The sequence below is a fragment of the Eptesicus fuscus genome, chromosome 15 (assembly GCF_027574615.1).
Source record: "Eptesicus fuscus isolate TK198812 chromosome 15, DD_ASM_mEF_20220401, whole genome shotgun sequence".
Classification (NCBI taxonomy): domain Eukaryota; kingdom Metazoa; phylum Chordata; class Mammalia; order Chiroptera; family Vespertilionidae; genus Eptesicus; species Eptesicus fuscus.
This window is the reverse complement of record NC_072487.1, coordinates 19214474-19233968: the sequence shown is the minus strand read 5'-3', so window position 1 is coordinate 19233968 and position 19495 is coordinate 19214474. Positions and strand designations below refer to the sequence as shown.

The window sequence follows — 19495 nt, the reverse complement described above, 5'->3', positions numbered from 1 at the left end:
GAAATGAACTCAGCTCTTGGTAAATTAAACTACCAAGATGAAACTAAAAGTGTCAATATGGGCAGAATTTATTAATGTGATGATTATGGGAAAATCTTAAAAAATACAAGACCCTTGAGCCATTGTATTTTTGTATAGTATCATAACTTTTAAGTGTCCCCCTTATTGTGTATTTTTTTTACTTTTCTTATAAAACTAATGAATCCATGACCTTATATAATGAAACATATATGGCAGCTAGGAAAAGCAATATAAATACTATTTTTTGTTATATATTCCGTTTATGACATATATTTAAAAATAATGCCCCTTACCAGAGGTCTACCTTTTCATGCCATAATATTATTTTAAATGATTTATAAAGGCAAACATTTTTCATTTAGTTCTATTAAACTTCTCTTCTGATTCTTTAAAAATGTTTTCTTCTTTGCAGTCTGCCTGTCACTTCAGAACTGTCCACCCACCCGGCAATCTCAACATGTTCACAAAGTCATCACAGACTCTGGAACCTTCCTTAATTTGAAATTTCATCTTCTGCAATTAAAAAAAAAAATCTGAAAACACCTTTTCATCAATACAGGGTGGAGCAAAAGTAGGTTTACAGTTGTTTGTATGGAAAAATAATACAATGATTAATAACTAATAACACAAGAATAAACTGTGGTATGCATACTCACAAGTGTAAACCTACTTTTGCCCACCCCTCTATAAATAGACCAGGGAAACTTTTTGAGCAAAGATGAGGCAGGCTTTTATGAAACCCTGACACATATCCTGACCATATTAACTCAGCTAGATGGTCGTCTACCATCCCTGGAGGGCTAGGCACCCAGCAGAGCACATACTGCCGCGGCTGAACCCGCTGCTGACTTGCTCAGAAGCAGCTCCTGGCTAATGATGAAACAGCCCGATAAAAGGTGGATGTTCAGCCCATCAGCTGGATTTTGTTTTACATCTTTTCAACATCTGGATTTGGGGCCCTTGTATTCATCCAATCATCAATTCAGCAAACATTTATGAAGTGCATGCTCTTTGGCAGACACTATGCAAAGCACTGGGGAATTGAAGGATGAATACATTCCCTTTCTTCAAAAGATGCATAATCCTGTGAGCCTGCAGGGAGGCAGAGGGAAATGGTCCTCACAGGGGAGTGGCAGTGCCCTTCCAGGTCACCATGGGCGGGAGGGGACTCATTTGCCACAGGCAGAGGCTCTAGCAGAAACTTTCCGGAAAAAGTAGCCTCTGAGTTGGCTTTCGAGGATGTCTTAGAAATTTCTAGATGGACAAAGAAGTGAAGGGCAATGCTCAGGGCATTGCCATAGCAGAGAAGGCATCTGTGTGCCCAGCAGCAGGCAAATTGTCCATTGTAGCTAAAGCACTGGTCCACGGCAGGTCGCAAGGACGTGGCTTGGAAGTCAATGCAGGATTGAGGATGAGGGCCCTGCCGGGCATTCTCAAGGGTCTAAACCTCATCTTCTGGGCACTGAGAATTTCCTAAGAACTTTATGTGTATAATAGACCCCCCTCATTAGTAGGGGATATGTTCCAAGATGCTCAGTAGATGCCCGAAACTGCAGATAGTACGAACCTAATATATACTATGTTTTTTCCCATACATGCATATTTATAATAAAGTTTAATTTATAAATTAGGCACAGTAAGAGATTAACAACAATAACTAATATTAAAATAGGACAGTTGTAACAATATATGATAATAAAAGTTATGTGAATGTGGGGTCTCTCTCTCTCTCTCTCTATCTCTCTCTCTCTCTCTTCTCTCTCTCCCTCTCCCTCTCCCTCTCCCTCTCCCTCTCCCTCTCCCTCTCCCTCTCCCTCTCCCTCTCCCTCTCTCTCATAACATCTCATTGTACTGGTCCCACCTTTTGTCTTGAAGGAAGCACTTTACAGCTTCTTTGGCATTTCCCAATTAGCAGCATCACTACTCTGGTGCTTTGCAGCCATTATTAAGTGAAATAAGGGTTATCTGAATAAAAGCACTGTGATACCACCACAGTCAATTTGATAACCCAGATGCTACCAAGTGACTAATGGGCAGGGAGCGCATACATCATGGAGATATTGGACAAAGGGATGATTTACATCCCAAGCAGGTCCGAGTGGGATGGCACTCGATTATATTATGCTACTCAGACGGCAGGCAATTAGAAACGTACGGATTGTTTATTTCTGGAATTTTTCACTTAATATTGATGGGTAACTGAAACCAGGAATAAAGAGGGACTACTGTAGATCAACCTTCAAGTTAGCTGATTTTTTAAAAAACATTTTTGGCAGCTGTTTTGTCATCATATAGTCACAGACTTCTATACAGAGTTGGGAACAATTATTCGAATGTCTGTCCCTTAAATCAGGTCCTATCTGCCATTTGATAACCCAGCTATGTTATTTAAGTGAGTGGTCACACGCTATAGCACAAGTTTATTACATCTCTACCCTTGAAATGAGACCAATTATTTTCATCATCTACTTCCTCAATTTGAAAGAGAAAATTAACCTTCATCTTTCCTTATTGCCCTATTTGCTAAAAAGCTCTAACTGACAGCTTGAATTTGAGAGCTGTTTTTATTCAACTACCTGTTTATTTTTGGAGCATTTATTCAAATTGAATAGAAGCCCATGTGCCTCAGAAGATATTTAGAAAAAGAAAATTTCAGCCATTAAGCACTGAAGAGAGCTGTACTCCTACAAATCTTACATCACTAGTGAAGTGTCCAAAATGTCAATCACAGGTAACAGAAACTTCAAGAGCATGTTCCTTATGCCTCACAAACTCAATAGGACCCTTGAGGAATCTGACTATGAGTTATAATCAAAGGATTAGGAGAAAAGTGGTTTGATGTCATTTTGAGGTTTAGGGGATAATGATTTTATGAACCAACCATTACTTCTCTCATAGAAAAATACACTGCATTTTCACTAGAGTGTACATATTTATGGATCCTACCAAAGCATCACATACCTCCAGCATCTGTTATAAAATGTCATTCTACGGCTTAGCTCCTGACCACTTCTTTACTAGAAAACAAACAAATCATTAACTTTGAAGGAGGGAAAATAAGAAAGGATGTGGATTTTTTAAAAATTGGAGATGAAGTCATCTAATCCTAAGGTCTCTTAATAAAGATGTAACAATATGCTGGGGGAAAGTTTTGAACACTAATATGAGCTATAAGAGAAGCAAAACTGCTTCTTTTGTAGAGCTCTAGTAGATGATCATTTCTGAAAGGAATGAGAGTACTTAAAAGAGCTATTTTAAAAATAAAGTAAGCCCGACCGGTGTGGCTCAGTGATTGAGCATCGACCTATGAACCAGGAGGTCATGGTTCTATTCCAGTCATGGTCTCTCTCTCTCTCTCTCTCTCTCTCTCTCTCTCTCTCTCTCTCTCTCTCTCTCTGAAATCAATAAACATTTTTTAAGTAAAATAAGGTTTATGGGATAGAGACTGCTTTGGCTACTCTAGCTTAGGAGGTTAGGGATGGCCTCTCTAAGCAGGTGACAATGGAATTGAACCTGAATGATTAGAAATTCTCAGCCACATGGTGATGCAAGAATAGTCCAAGTAGAGAAAAAATTCAAGTGTGGAGGCCCTGTGAAAGAAGCAAGCTTGGCATTGGAGGAGCAACAGCAAAAATCAAAACAGTGTGGCTGGAATATTCAAGGAAGAAGGAAATTCTTATTCCCTGCTAGAACCTAGAACCAGGCGTGGTCCATGATTGGTACTTAATAACTTTGTGTTGAATGAATGAATGAAGTTGGAAGGATTTGAGTTAGACAGTCTCAAAGTTTCACCAGGGCGGGGACCAGAACATGTAGGGCTTTGCAGGGCCGGGTTAGAGGAGTTGAAATGTTATTCTAATCACCAGGGGAAGTCATTGAGGTTTTTAAGCAGGGGAATTCTGTGAGCTGATTTATGCTTTGAAAACATCATTGTTGTGGAGGATAGACTGCAGGAGAATAAGGTGAAATGCTCAGTATCTTCCATTGCTCTTCTAGATCACTTTTTACCTTCTGCACTGTGTTCAGGAGGCTGGCCTAGATAGACTCTAACTTCTGGCTTCTAGTTGTGTTCAACCAATGGGGTTTTCAGAGACCATCAAAGAGAGAGAGGAGCTCTCTTCAATTGAGTATGCTATCTATATCCTGCTAAGAGCTAACTGAGAAAACTAGAAACTGGAAAACCAGTTAGGAAGCTTAGGGGGCTAGGCAATAGATAATGGTATCCCAATTTATTATTTATTGTGGAGGTCAATTTTCCTTATTTTAGAGGCAAATCTGAAAGTATTTGCTCATGGATTGGGTGTCAGGATAGAGGTGGTGAGAAAAAAGAAAAATCAAGAACTTTTCCTAAGTTTTGTCTTGGCTATGGCACCATTAAATGAGTGAGGAAGACTGAGAAGAGAGCAGATTTGGGGTGATATTGGAGAGGCAGAATCATAAGTTTCATTTTAGACATGTTTAGGTCAAGATACCTATTTGCATTTCAGCAGACATATTGAGTAAGAATAGGGGAGAGACCAGAGCTTAAGATTTAAATTTTCAACTCATCAGTATAAACTTTTTTTCAGACAATTATGATTTGAACAAAATTACATGAAGTTTATGAAAGAAATTTAATAATTCACAGAATGGAAAGCATTGTGGAGAACACAGTCCTTAAGTCTGGCAAATGCTCAGGAATCAATAAAGCACATGGTTTGTTGTCTAGTTGTAAAAGAGTTCTGAAGACAGCCTGAACAATGAAGGTTATAATGAATCTGGTGATAGAATAACTGGTTGGTTAGAAGTGATAATTTGAAAGAAATAGGAAAAGGCTGAACATAAGAAGTCACGCAAAAGACTTTAAAACCTTAGTTATCCTCAGTAACAAGAATGTTTATTCAGAATAAATGGAATTCTTAGGTGCTAATTTAAACTTCCCCCAACCAAAAAAAAAAAAAAAAATTCCCCAACCAAGAGATTCAATTTTATTCCACAAATATTATTGAGGATTTATATTCACAAAAAGCACTTCGCAGTACAGTGTGGGTACAAATGCATTCAAGAAGTAAAATCCTTCAAGACTTTATTGAACTACTACTAAACAAGAACTAAAATAAAAGTTTGCTTCTCTGATAAATAAAAAGGCCAAGGAATCACCAAAATGAGCCAGAGAAGCCAAAGGCCTGGGCCACTCTCAGTTTGAATCATTAGCTTCGAAGCCATAGATTTTTCTATAAGACTAAATGACATGCTAGGCAAGTCTTGGAAGAAACTGTTTAATCTGTGATGAGTAACAATTGGCTGTAGACCCCCATACGTAGCCTACCCCACCACCCAGCCAGTGGCACAGCCTAGAAGCTATGTTCAATGTAGCCTCTCAGCTCAGAAATCAAAGTGTCTACAGAGAACACATTTCCAGGCCTATCATAGTGCAGATGAGCTGTTTTATAATGTTGGTCCCCCAAGCTAGATCATAGGCTGGTTCCTGCTGGTTAGAAACAGTCACAGAGTGGAGGCTGAGGATTGATTTTCAAAGCACTGCCCCTCCAGTGGGGGTGAGGGGAAGACCAGGCCCTTAGCAGGCTTGGGGCTTGCAAGGCCTAGGCCCTCAGCATGAAGCAGCAATCAGAGTACCCACCATCGCAAACAGAGAGCAGTTCCTACAACCACAAGAAAGAGAAACCAAGCGTGAGCTCATTCTTCAGTTGTGTCCACCACCTCAGTCCAGAGAACATGCTCAGTATGGGGCCTTAGTTGAGTCACTTCATCTGTTTAGCCTCAGCTTCTTCATCTGTAAAGTGGGGACAAGACTTACCTCATTGGGTGGATTCACCTTTATCCTTAGCCTTCTTTTATTCACTAAGTAGTTGAATCCAGTGATAAGAAAGTACTTTTTTTTCCTACGGAACTCAATAGGTTTTTCTCATTTCAAAAACTTTAACTTTTTGAAATGCAAATGAAGGTTGTTCACCACTATATTAGATGGTCTGAAAGGCTCTAGGGTTAAAAGGTCTAACAAGACCTGGCCAGTGTTGCTCAGTTGGTTGCGCATATTCCCATGCACCAATAGGTTGCCGGTACAATTCCCATTCAGGGCACATGCCCGGGTTGCCAGCTCAATCCCCACTAGGGGGTGTGCAGGAGGCAGCCAATCAATGTTTCTCTCATGAATGTTTCTTCCTCTTTCCCTCTCCCTTCCTCTCTAAAATTAATAAAAACATATCAGAAAGAATATATGCACCCCTATGTTCATAGCAGCACTATGTACAATAGCTAAGATTTAGAAACAGCCCAAGTGCCCATCAGTAGATGAGTGGATAAAAAAGATGTGGTACATTTATACAATGGAATACTATGCAGCTGTAAAAAAGAAGAATCTCTTACCCTTTGAGACCGCATGGAGGGACCTGGAGAGTATAATGCTAAGAAAAATAAGCCAGTCAGAGAAAGACAAGTATCACATGATCTCACTTACATGTGGAATCTAATGAACAAAATAAACTGATGAACAAAATAGATCCAGAGACATGGAAGCATGGAACAGACTGACGAATCTCAGATGGAGGGGGGCAGGGAGATTAACCAAAGAATTTATATGCATATATGCACAACCCATGTTTACAGACAATAGTACCATGAAGGTGCTGGGCAATGGCGGGGGCAGGGGTGGGGGGAATCCAGCCATAAGAAAGTACTTTTTCTTATGGAAGTACTTACAGAGTAGAAGGACTCGGTGGGGGAGAAAAAAAGGAGGCATATGTAATACTTTCCACAATAGAGATAAATTTAAAAATGAAGAAAATAAAATTAAAAAATAAAGAAACACAGCAAAAAATATAATAAAAACATTTTCTAAAGGGCCTAACAAGACTAAATTCATAGTTTTTCTAACTTCATTATTCAGTAGCTCTGTGACCTCAAGCCATTCACAACTACAAACAAAGGGCACTTTTGCTCCAGTGCGATCCAAACAACCACTGGTTCTAACAGAGGCCTCTCTGGGTCCCCGGATGTCCCCTCTATGTTTATCTTACTAGTATTCCCATTGGAAATGGTAGAGGGGCATTCTTTGAGAGATGGTTCTCAACCCTGGTGCAGAATGGCCTGGGAGAATTATTTTTTGTTTTACTTTAAAAAAACTGATGTCTGGGACCCATCTCCCAGAGTTTCTGATTTAATGATTAAATTTCTGATTAAATGTAAGGCCTCAGTACTTTATAAAAAAACAAAAAAACAAAACCCAGGCAATTTAAAAAAGCATCTAAGGTTGGGACCATTGAGGAATGGATGGCAGCTGGGCCACAACAGTCTGCTAATTATACTCAAGGACATGTATCACCACCCTACCTTCATCTGGGGCACAAATGTCCCTTGCAGTTCTGAATTCAATGCACTGAGCATAGACCCCAAGTGCTAAGTGGCCACTGCGGGAGCAGGGACAGCACTTGGTCACCTGGCCATTCCTACCTTCAAGGGAGGTGGCCACATCTAGTCTGTCGGCTGAAAAGTCACGTGTGCAGCTACAAATTAGGGGCCCCTTTGCTATTGCAAGGGAAGGGCAAATACTTGCAACAACAGCCAACACTCTGTGCCACTGGGGTCCTCTCTCCCTCCTCGTGCAAGTGGATTATAACTATGAGATTACATGTAGACAGCGTGTTTGGGGTCCTGCTGAAAACCTCTGAAATAAGACTATTTTTCTTGTATCCCAAAGTACCAGTGGCTCTTGCTCCCACTGCCCTAAGAAATCACAACTCCAACAAGAAAAGTGTTCCCGGGGAGCTCAGCAAACCAGGCCTCACGTTTAACGCCCCTCCGATGTGGTAGCGTGGGTGCTTACACTCAGAAAGGGCTGCCTTCTCTGCAGATGACTTCCTCCAGATTTACGCCGATGGCAGGCGCTCTCTCTTATTCTTTCAGGAAGCAGCACAGATTATTTTCACTGGATCGTAAATATGCTTAACACTCTATTATACTAACCTTTTAAACCAGTTGTTTGGGGTGGCTGCAAATCATCGTTCAAACGCAACTTTCTAAGATTTAAATGCTCTTTGAATTCCTGGGCGCTCTAGTTAAATACTTGAGATTAAGACTGGAGGGTGTAGCTCTTGCTCCAAAATGTATTTCATGGAGAGGAAGTGAAATCCTTTGGGCTGGTTCCTGGTTTTTCTTCTTTTTCTGTTTTTTTTTTTGTTTGTTTGTTTTTTTTTTTCACTCTTTACTCAGCCAAGGCCAAGGCAAAACTTGGCACTCCAATATGCCACTTTCTTATGTTGGGTTGACTTTCCTTCCCTGCCCAGTGCTCCAGGACCTGCGGAGGGGGCGTCCAGAGGCGTGAGGTGCTTTGCAAGCAGCGCATGGCCGATGGCAGCTTCCTGGAGCTTCCCGAGACCTTCTGTTCAGCCTCAAAACTGGCCTCCCAGCAAGCCTGCAAGAAAGAGGACTGTCCCAGCGAGTGGCTCCTCTCTGACTGGTCAGAGGTATGTGTGGTAGAAGGAGATGATGAAAGAGGCATAACTAAGGAGGAAAAGAAGGCGAGAACAGAACAAAATAATCCTCCTAACATTATGGAGACGTATGATTGTAACCACTTACACCATCCTGTGTGACTAACTTTTAACTAGTCTACAGGGACGTGAGTTAAGCAGCCAGCCCTTATTCAGCAATCCGAAGCATGCAATTATAAACGGGTTCCTCATGGAACAAAACCAGGCCTCACTCATGCTATTTGGGCCCAGGATTCTTCTCAGAACATAGGCTTCTTCTCCCTCTATCTCCAAACGTGCCCTCCTGACATCCCTGCACCTCCTACTCAAGGATGTTTCTAGTCTCTACATAGGAAGGGCCAAGCCTCTCAAGTTCTTCTCTTCCATGTTACTAGACAATCAGGAATATGACTTATTAGGAAAAGAAGACCAAGGAAATCTTGCCTCTTTCCTGTCCATTTTCTGGCTCCAAAACTTCAACAACTTCCCAGCAAGATAACTTGATTTCCCCTCTTGTCTTGCTTTTAGGGAGATGATTGCATCAGCCTTCACCCTTCCTGACTTGCCTCAAAAGTTAGGATATGTCCCCAACTAATCTATTTATCTAAATAATTCCTATTCTAACACTAGCATCAATTCATTCACTTAAACCCAGCTCAACTGATTCGTTTTCAGCCCCTACATCTTTCTGAATTGCCTACAACAGGCCTGTGTGTCTTCCATAGAGAAACTCCCTCTCCCCCAAATTGTTGCCCCTCAAGCAAATTTAGCCAAGAGCAGAATCACTAGGCCTGAAGTGGTATGTCAAAACCAGATTCAAGGCCCTCTCCCCTCTTTATTTTATTTTATTTATTTTTGCATAGGGCAGCATTTGAATTGGCTTTGCTGACTCCTTTGCCTTCTTTGCTTGATATACAAGTCACAGGATGGAGTAGCTGCTGGCTGTTATACATCACAGGGCACTTGCTTCCACCGCAGAGGAAGCTGCCTCTGAAAATTAAGATGCCAGCTCTATCAACATAGGTGCTTAGAATTCTTGTCCCACATTTTATCAACCCATATAGAGTTCCATCAGATGAGGCCTGCTAAGGACATTGCAACTGAGAGTTAGCCTACATTATCATAGGTTTTATAATTTAGCAGTAAAATTGCCTTCTGGTGGTTTCTCACCCCAAATGTCTCAGAACAATAAAATGTCATGTTTTAGAACAGGATAAAGGGAAAAGGTGTGTAGAATGTGTGTATTCATGTGTGTGTGTGTGTGTGTGTGTGTGTGTGTGTGTCTACATGAATATGGTAGTGAAAATTTTCCCATGGAACGATGATTTGGGGTATGGTATTAGATATGAAAAAAGTCATAATAAATATAGCAGTGCAGGAAAGAGCCCTGATGTATTTGCCAAGTACGTGGCTCCCGATGAAGACCTCCTCCCAGGGGGTACTGCACAAGGTATTGCTCTCCTACGTCCATGGGTGATAGTCTGCCATGAATGGAATGCTGATTGTGTGATTATAATTGTCCTCCCGTGTTCCTGGACTTCGTAGTCCCTGAGCATATGGGACACAGAATTCAGAAAATGTCCTTTTTGGCCTGCAGACTTGAAGGAGGAACCCTTGTGATTAGGCACTCAGGAAAGGAGACTGCTGAATTAAGGTCCCAGCAACCACTAAGTAGAGCAGACCTTTACAACCGTGTCATGGGTGGTGAAGAGTTGAGGCAAATTTAGGTTCTAATGCTGCCTCTACTACTTACTGGTTGTATTTTACATTCCCACCAGCAATGTATGAAGGCTCTAATATCCTTGGGCTAGTTACTTAACCTTTCTTGGCCTTAGTTCACTTATCTAAATATTGGAGATAATCATAGTGTCCACCTTTATGATTATCAGGAGGCTTAAACTAAATGATGCATATAAAGTGTTTTGTGCCTAGTAAAAGTTAACCATAGTTATTGTCATGATTATCTTCCATCCCTGCACATTGTCGGGAAGAGAGGTAATAAAAGAAAGGACTCACCTTGACTGGCTAGAACAGGGGTCATGGCATAGACCTCCCCAGCCTTTGCCTGTCTTCCTAGGAGAAGGAAGTTGCATTGTGGGAACTAGGAATCATTAGTGATTATCCAAGGGATGTTATTAGATTCTGAGTTATCTGGGTTGATGAATGGAAATTCCAAACATTGGGGAGGGGCTGAGAATGGTGGGAAGTGATCACTGACTCAAGGGGATGAAACTCACGCTGGTGCCATAGAAAAGTGCCCTGGAGGTGTTCACAGAGGCTCCAGTTGGCCCTGTCATCCCAACAGCCCTTCTCTGGGCCCCATGGCTGAGATGCATTCCACACATACTAGTACATCCCATAGCCCCCTTGGAGAAAGGAAGACCTGGATGATCTATGAGTGTCTTTATCCCCCACTATCTGCCTCAATCTCCTGGTTACTGCACAGAATCCCTCAGAGACAGAATTAAGCCAAAGGTTTAGACACCTTAAATAAAATTACTCTCAGATTCAATTCTGAGAATAAAACCCTCAAACGGCCTTACCTCTTTTATGTAAAAGAAACCCTTCCATCTCCTGAAAGAGTGAGCTAGTAAATATTTTTAAATCATATTTTTAGGGAAGTTGTTCCCCCCCAAAAAAAAAAAATTTTAAATAAAATAAAGTCAGAGTAGTATATTTTGAAGCTAGAGGGAACTTAGAAGAACCCATAGCCTAGTTGTTCTTTTAAAAATTAGTCACAGCACTCTTTTTAAATTGAAATGTTACTATGAAGCCAAAAATCTAAAACAGATCAAGTCAGAGCTGTTTTGGTTGAAGTGTGGGTAGTGGTCCCAGATTTCCAATGGTTGAGTCTCCAGTTTATATGAGAAGCCCCTAAATCACTTATTTAACATAGTTATAGAACACAGTTTGAAACTCCCTGCTCTAGCTTAGTTTCCCTATTTTAGCAAAGTGGAAATTGAGCCTAGAGAAAGAACTAGACTTGACCAATATCATAAATCGATCGTCTGACATGCAGTCTATTTTTCTACTAAGCAGCACTAAAATGACCATGCTTTCAAATTTTCCATGCTCTTTACCTCTATTCTACCTGATCCCTGGATTTGGTGCTGTCATTTACAATAAAATAAGGGATGAGTGGAATCTGGAATCTATAATCATCGGGGAACAAAACCAATAGGTTTGACTCTCATCCCCATTTTTTGCATCTTAAATATCTCTCAGAGTAGTGTAGATCATAGAACTTTGCATGGAATAGTTTATTTCAATGGGCTAGCATATAATACTTGAAAAGATAAGATAATATATTTTGGCTTTTACTGTCATTTTTCACGTTACCATGGCACACTGCCATGACCCTAGTTCAGGCCTTTATCATCTCAAGCCTGGACTACTGTGGCAGCCTCCTTAACTGATAGCCCTGCCTGCCATCCATCTCCTACTCCCATCCCTCCCGGACACTGTTGCCAGATTAACCTTCTCAAAACACCTCTTTCATCATTTCACTCCTCCCTTCAATGGCTCCTCTTTGCTTTATGGACCAATTCCAAACCTCCTGTCTGAAAAATTAAAAGTCTCCCAATGTCTGGCCTCTTGAACTCCTGACGCTCTTGATAGGATCCTTCTGCTCAAGAGAGGTTGAGTTCTGCCCCCAAACCTGCCTTGGACTTCTGCACTGAACGGTTCTACCTTTGTTCTGGTTATTTCCCTGTCTCCCATGCTAATCCCTGGTTCTCTACACCTGTCCAGACCCCACCCACATTCAAGACCTAGGTCAGGAAATCCCCAGTGTACCATAAGCATTCAACAATTGTTAGAATTAGTTTTATAATACCTCACTTGTCCTTTAGTTTTGTATTTTTACTAAAATTTTATTACTATTTGACTCTTTAAACAGCTTAACTGAAGTATAATTTGAATACTACAAATTTTAATTTAGCATTATGTTTTCAAGGTTTATCCATGTTGTAGCACATAGAACTAAATTCCTGTTTGATGGAATAATATTCCATTTTATAGATATACCACATTTTGTTTATCCATTTCCCAATTAATGGACATTTGAGTTGTTTACCTTTTTGTCTCTTATGAATATGCTGCTATGAATATTAACATACAAGTCTTTGTATGGATGTATGTTTTCATTCCTCTTGGTTAGATACTTAAGAGTGAAATTGCTGGGTCTCATGGTAAATTTATATTTAACTTTTTAAGAAACTATTAAAAAAAATTTTAAAAAAGAAAACTACTAAACTGTTTTCCAAGAGGACTATGTTATTTTATGTTCCTACTACGAATGTATGAAGGCTCTAATTTTTCCACATCCTCACCAATACTTACTATTACCTGTCCTTTTTATGATGGCCATTCTAATGAATATGAAGTGGTATCTCAGTGTGCTTTTGATTTCTATTTCCCTAAAGTACTATTTCATTTTAATAATGTATTTGTATTTTTTCCTTCATTTGATACAGCCCCTTGACATTAGGAACTATCTTGCACAACTTTTTTCTATAGTATCTAGCACCCCACCTCAAATGATGTAGATATATAACAATTATCTGATGCTTGCACTGGGGTGGTGGGGGTTTGCCCGGGGTGGGAATGGCTGGGGGGGGGTGTCAATTGGGAGAAAAGGAGACATATGTAAAACTTTAGACAATAAAAAAATTATTAAAAATGTTATCTGATGCTTGACATTAAAATATTTTAACTTATTTGTGAAGAAAGGAGAAGTGAATTAGCATTGAATGCCAGTTCTATGTATGACTTTTGAAATATATTACCTCATTTAATGACCAACCTTGCAAAATAAGCACAAGAAGTGGAAATAGCCTCAGACAGTTTAAGTAACTTGCTAAGTAGTGAAATACTGAGATGGATTTGAACACTGGACTCTCTAACTCTGTAACTCTAAAGCCCAAGCCACATACCTAAACAGGTGAAATGCCTACAGGAAACCTTACAGTAGAAAACGTTATGTGGCTGCAACATGTCTTTACATGTTGTCGAGTAAAATTCTCTCTCTCTCTCCCTCTCTCTCTCTCTCTCGACTATTGCAGATTTCAAATAACTTTTCTCATGTGTTGGTGAGTTTGAGAACTCATACAAAAGCCCTTTTGCCTATAGTTCCCTACATTTACATGCATTTGGCCTTCCTCTCCCATCAGTGTTCCACGAGCTGCGGCGAGGGCACCCAGACGCGGAGTGCCATTTGCAGGAAGGTGCTGAAAACCGGGGTCTCGGCTATTGTCAATTCCTCCCTGTGCCCTCCCCTGCCGTTCTCCTCATCAATCAGGCCCTGTATGCTGGCAACCTGTGCAAGTGAGTACCTCGGAGCTCGGGGATGGGGAGACGAAACCCACTTGGGAGCACACAGTAACCTTCCCTAAGCCCAGGCCGGTGGGAGAGTGTTGGGCCCTGGAGGGCAGCAGGCTGGGGAGCTCAGCTGGAGATGGAAAAGGAATCTTAATTACTGGTGACCAGGTGAGATTCTCTTCTCCTGGAAAAACAGTTTGCAAGAGGGAGAGCAAAGTTCACTGGCGGACATAAGGAGATCTGGAAGCTGGAGGCAGCCTACTACTAATGAAGTCTCATGTTATCCTCTCTGGGGTTTTAAACTACTCTGAACAGATTTGTTCTCTTTAATATTAATCCCTAGAGTTGTAACACTTCTGGGCTCTACAAGGGCCCACAAGGGCCCAGGTGCTCTGCGGGTGCAAAGGATAAACGTGGAAACGGGGACCTTCTCCTTCCCTTTGTCCTCTGTCTCTTTTTAATGAGGTTAATTTCTCAGTCCTTCTAATGAGAGGAACTGCTTTCCCCTGAAACCCCCTGCATCTAGAACCCTGCATCCCACCCTCTAGGGACAGCAAGACCCAGCAGGGCCAGCGCCCCACTGCTGCTCATTTGTTTTCCAGTGTTTATTGTGGCGGCAGCTTGATGATGCCCAGCTGGTAGCCAGTTCCTCCAGTTCAACATAAGGCCACTCTGAAGCACCTTCCTCACCTCTTCTCTCTTCTCCTCCCTTCCTTTCTTCTTCTCTTCCCTTCCCACTCTCTTCCCCCCCCCCCCCCCCCTTTCTTGTCACAGCATCTCACTCTCCTGTCTCTGCTCTCCATTTGTCCGTCTGTCTGCCCTTTCGTTCCAGGGCCCGGGAGGCCGTCCACCAAGCACAGCCCACACATCGAGGCGGCCAGGAAGGTGTACATCCAGACCCGCAGGCAGAGGAAGCTGCACTTCGTGGTGGGCGGGTTCGCGTACCTGCTCCCCAAGACCACCGTGGTGCTGCGGTGCCCCACCAGGCGCTTCCGCAAGCCGCTCATCACCTGGGAGAAAGACGGCCAGCACCTGATCAGCTCCGCGCACGTCACCGTGGCCCCTTTCGGCTACTTAAAGATCCACCGCCTCAAGCCCTCGGATGCGGGCATCTACACCTGCTCCGCCGGCCCGGCCCGCGAGCAGTTCGGGATTAAGCTCATCGGGGGCAACCAGAAGCTCGTGGCCCGGCCCGGGAGCCCGAGGAGCGAGGAAGAGGCGCCCCGGGTGAGGAAGGCCCACCCCAAGGAGGCCCTGCAGACCCACAAGCACCAGAACGGGATCTTCTCCAACGGCAGCAAGGCTGAGAAGCGGGGCCTGGCCGCGGACGCGGGCAGCCACTACGATGAGCTGGTGTCCCGGCTGCTGGAGCAGGGCGGCTGGCCGGGCGAGCTCCTGGCCGCGTGGGAGGCGCAGGACTCGGCGGAGAGGAACGCGTCCTCCGAGGAGGACCAGAACGCCGAGCAGGCGCTCCTGCACCTGCCCTTCACCATCGTGGCCGAGCAGCAGCGCCTGGACGACATCCTGCGGAACCTGTCCCAGCAGCCCGAGGAGCTGCGCGACGTCTACAGCAAGCACCTGGTGGCCCAGCTGGCCCAGGACATCTTCCGCAGCCACGGGGAGCGCCGGGACACCCTCCTCAAGCCGTCCGAGCAGAGGATTCCCCCCGTGGCCATCCCGCCTCGCAAGCCCGTGTCCAGCTTCACCAGCTTGCTCCGCGCCGCCGCCGCCTCCTCCTCCTCCTCCGGGGAGGCGGCCGGTGGCTCCCGCCGGCCGCACCGCAAGCCCACCATCCTGCGGAAGATCTCGGCGGCCCAGCAGCTCTCCGCCTCCGAAGTGGTCACCCACCTTGGGCAGACGGTGGCCCTGGCCAGCGGGACCCTGAGTGTGCTTCTGCACTGCGAGGCCGTGGGCAACCCTCGGCCTACCATCAGCTGGGCCAGGAACGGAGAGGAGGTTCAGTTCAGCGACAGGTGAGCCTTGCAGTTTCCTGGTCTAGGGAGGGAGGGGGGCAGAGGGCCACATCTTTCCCAAGGCACCCGATTCGCTCTTCTTTCCAGGTGCTTCCAAGGGTGGGACTTAGAGCCCTGGCTCAGGGATCGCACCCAGGGTTCCAGGCCCTCTGTCGGCACTGATCGACTGTTGGAGCAAAGACAAGGCATTTAATTTCTCTAAACTGTACACTCTCATCTTTATAAGGTAATAGCAACAATGCCTCGCCACCCGGATCCCCAGAGGATCCCAACAGGTAATGAGACAGTTTCTGGAGAGCTTTGAACTTCAGGCAGAAAGCGGTGGTTTCAGGACAAGGCATTATTTACAACATTACGTCTTTGTGAGATGAGCTATTATACACCCAGACATTGACTCCACGTGTGTAGCTCGCAGGGCTGGGGAGAGCGTGCAGACAGCACCTGCGGCTCCTCGCCGGCGAGCCTGGCCTCTGTCGGGGCTGGACATGGCTGTTCGTTCCAGAAAGCTTTTATCCCTGCTGAAAACTGTGAATAATTATCCTAATATCCCTTGGTGGCTCTGTTTTGATGTGTCGTTACTGGAATGACAGCATGTATTACTTGTTTGGGCCATAGCCATTAGTAATGTAAAATCAAGAGGGGTATTAGAAGCAACAATGCCCAGCTGGTGTGCCTCAGTGATTGAGCGTCGACCTATGAACCAAGAGGTCACGGTTTGATTCCCATTCAGGGCACATGGGGGCTCTATCCCGCAGCGGGTGGCGGGGGGTAGGGGGGGCAGCATGCAGGAGGCAGCCAATCAATGATTCTCTCTCATCATTGATGTTTCTGTCTCTCTCTCCCTCTCCTTTCCTCTCTGAAATCAATAAAAATAATATTTTTTAAAAAGGGAGTGGGGAGCTGGAAAAAAAGTAATATTTTTTTGTACACCACCTATGTGCCAAGCACTGTCACGTGATTTCTATATGCATTGTCTCTCTTAATCTTTATAGTGGCCCTGACAACAGCAATGATAGCCGCATTAATGACTAGTGGCTATCTGCCAGGCAAGTATAAACACTTTATGGGCTTTATCTCACTGAATTTCAACAGTAGCCCTGAGAAGTGGGCACAATTTTTATCCACATTTTACAGAAGAGGACACAAGATCATATTTATTAGGTGATAGAGCTAAGGTATGTGGCAAAAATAACATTGTCACTTGAAGAATCATAGACTATGTATGGGAGAGGAACCTTTAAGGTCCTCTAGTCCAGAATCCTCGTTTTAACTTTTTATTATCTCCGAATCCATGTGGAACGCTCTTTTCATCAAATATACTTCTAAACACTGTTGTTTGGCTACCGCTCCTCTATGGTTTGCTAGCTTTGGGGAAGGAAGGAAAGAAACCAGGATGTATTTATTGTGCCAGGCGGTATGCCAGGTTTATTTCTATGTAACTACATTTGTTATTCTAACAGTCCGCACGATTGACATTATCCTCTAGTTCTGCATAGAAAATCAAGGTTTCAGCAACTCGCCCAAGATCACATTAGTAAGAGCCAGACCGAGGATTTGATACCGAGTTCATACGATTCCAAAGACTAGTCTGTCCACTCTTCTGTGATTTGGTGAACAAAAGTAACATTGTCCACCCTGCCCACATCTTTTGTGCCTTTAAATTATCAATAACATTGCCTCTCAGCCTTAGTACTTACATACCAAATAGCTTCAGTAACAGTTCTGTTTTCCTGTGTGCTCTTACTATATACGAGACCACTGTGCTCAGTGTTTCAAAGGCATTATTTTGTTTAATTTTCAAAAATAAAAAAAAAACATGGGGGACAGGGTTTGAAGGTGGGCAGCGTGGCTTGAGATCCTCTGCTCCTACCCTCTCCCCTTGTTTGCAGGTTGGTCTTCCCCAGCTCATACTTTCCTTGATCAGCTTAACTGCTATGACCCATGCGATCTTGATAGCAAATCTGTGGGTCCCCCCAAAGCTGTAGTCAATCGCTTGAGGTCACTGGGACACTGAGAGGCAGCTCCAGTGTCAGGCCCCCAGGATGATGGTGCCCTGGGGCTCAGGTGGGTGGGGCAGTGGAACTCGCCTCTGTCAGTGCACCTGCCACACCTATTGTGCCCAGATCACGTCTTCTCCTCCACCAGCCAGCCATTTCCTCAAGTGTAGGTACATTTTCTTCAGATCCCCTGGGCCTGTCGCCCAGGATTGGTAGCGTAAGGATTGAAGGGAGCAGCGGCTGGCTGTGTGAGGGAAAAGGTGGGAATTCACATTTCTTGACGACATACACTGTGCCCCATATGCTAGCAACTTGCCTAGCCCTCATCTTAGTTAACATCTACCACAAGGTGTGACGTACAAGCTATTATCCCCATTTCAGGGATGAGGAGACCGAGGCTCCCAGTTAAGGAACTTAATGTTAGATAGCTCGTGAAAGGCAGAATCAAGAGATCAGATTCAAAGCCAGTTCTGCCCAGCTCAAACCCATGCTGTCTGAGGGAATGGGGACGTTTATGCTTCTATGTATCTATTCTTCAGTGGGGATCCCAAGTTGCTGCAAGGCCCTTGCTGTTTTCTACCAGCTGTTTCCAGGGTCCCTTCCTTTTTTTTTTTTTTTTTAATATATGTTATTGATTTCAGAGAGGAAGGGAGAGGAAGAGAAAGATAGAAACATCAGTGATGAGAGAGAACCATTGATTGGCTTTCTCCTGCACGCCCCCCACTGGGGATCGAGCCCACAACCCAGGCATGTGCCCTTGACCGGAATCGAACCTTTAGTCCGCAGGCTGATGCTCTATCCACTGAGCCAAACCAGCCAGGACCAGGGTCCCTTCCTTTGAACGGCACTTACCTCCTCCTAAAAAGCTGTAGAACAAGATAGGCCGTTGGGAAGAAGGAGGGGTCCTTAGCATTCCCCTGCACCGTGCCTGGAACTGCAGGGAGCACATTGAGGCCAGGGCTTACTCGGAGGTTCTGACAATTTCCTTGAGTGCTGGAGGTTTTTTTAATGATTTTTTTAAATTTAATAAGTTTTTAATGAAATTCAAAGGTCATGGCCCATCTAATTCATCTGGTGATTACAGGAAAGATGCGTAAGGACCCAGGTGAGGATTGGGGATTCAGGCTGATGTTGCCAAGGCCCTTCTCTTCATGACCTTGGCCCCTTCATTGCAAAAGTGAGGGGGTGTCCATGATCATCTCTGAAGTCCCTTCTATCTCCTTCACTCACTCACAGAAGGTCACAGAAGGTGAAAACCCATATGCTGGCAGGGAGTGGGGAGAGCCTTGGGTGCAGTAACTTCAACATTTGTTGCACGAGTTGTTTCTGTGCGCTCCACAAAACGGGTTCCTTGATCACATGAGTTGGGACGTGCTCACTTAAAGCTAAGCAGATGTATTTACTGCTCGATTTTACTTCTCTTTTTTAATATAGTGCTTGTTTTTTATTATAAAAGTAATAAAGGGGCTATAAAACAATTCAAATAATAGCTAAATCTATAAAGTAAAAATGGAAGTCTCCCTCTGCCCCCCAGCCCTGTTCCCTAGGGGCTGTCATTCTTAATAATTTGGTATACATCCTTTTGGAATGTTTATATATTTTATTGTATTGCATATAAAACATACACACAGAGAATTTGGAGGTTTTTAATGGGCTATTATTCATGTTTAGAATTTTGATTTAATTTTTATTCAACAACATGTCTAGGAGACATTTC

The 19495-nt window shown here is 43.7% G+C and overlaps 1 protein-coding gene across 2 annotated transcripts in view; it reads left to right on the top strand.

Annotated features, from left to right (window-relative positions):
- Positions 1–19495, top strand: part of ADAMTSL1 (ADAMTS like 1) — an 882329-nt gene that overhangs the window by 748828 nt on the left and 114006 nt on the right. For both annotated transcript variants that reach the window (XM_028150731.2, XM_008145030.3), the window contains 3 exons: positions 8304–8483; positions 13661–13814; positions 14641–15781. In XM_028150731.2, coding sequence (XP_028006532.2) covers positions 8304–8483; positions 13661–13814; positions 14641–15781 — 1475 coding nt within the window. The remainder of the gene's footprint in view (positions 1–8303; positions 8484–13660; positions 13815–14640; positions 15782–19495) is intronic.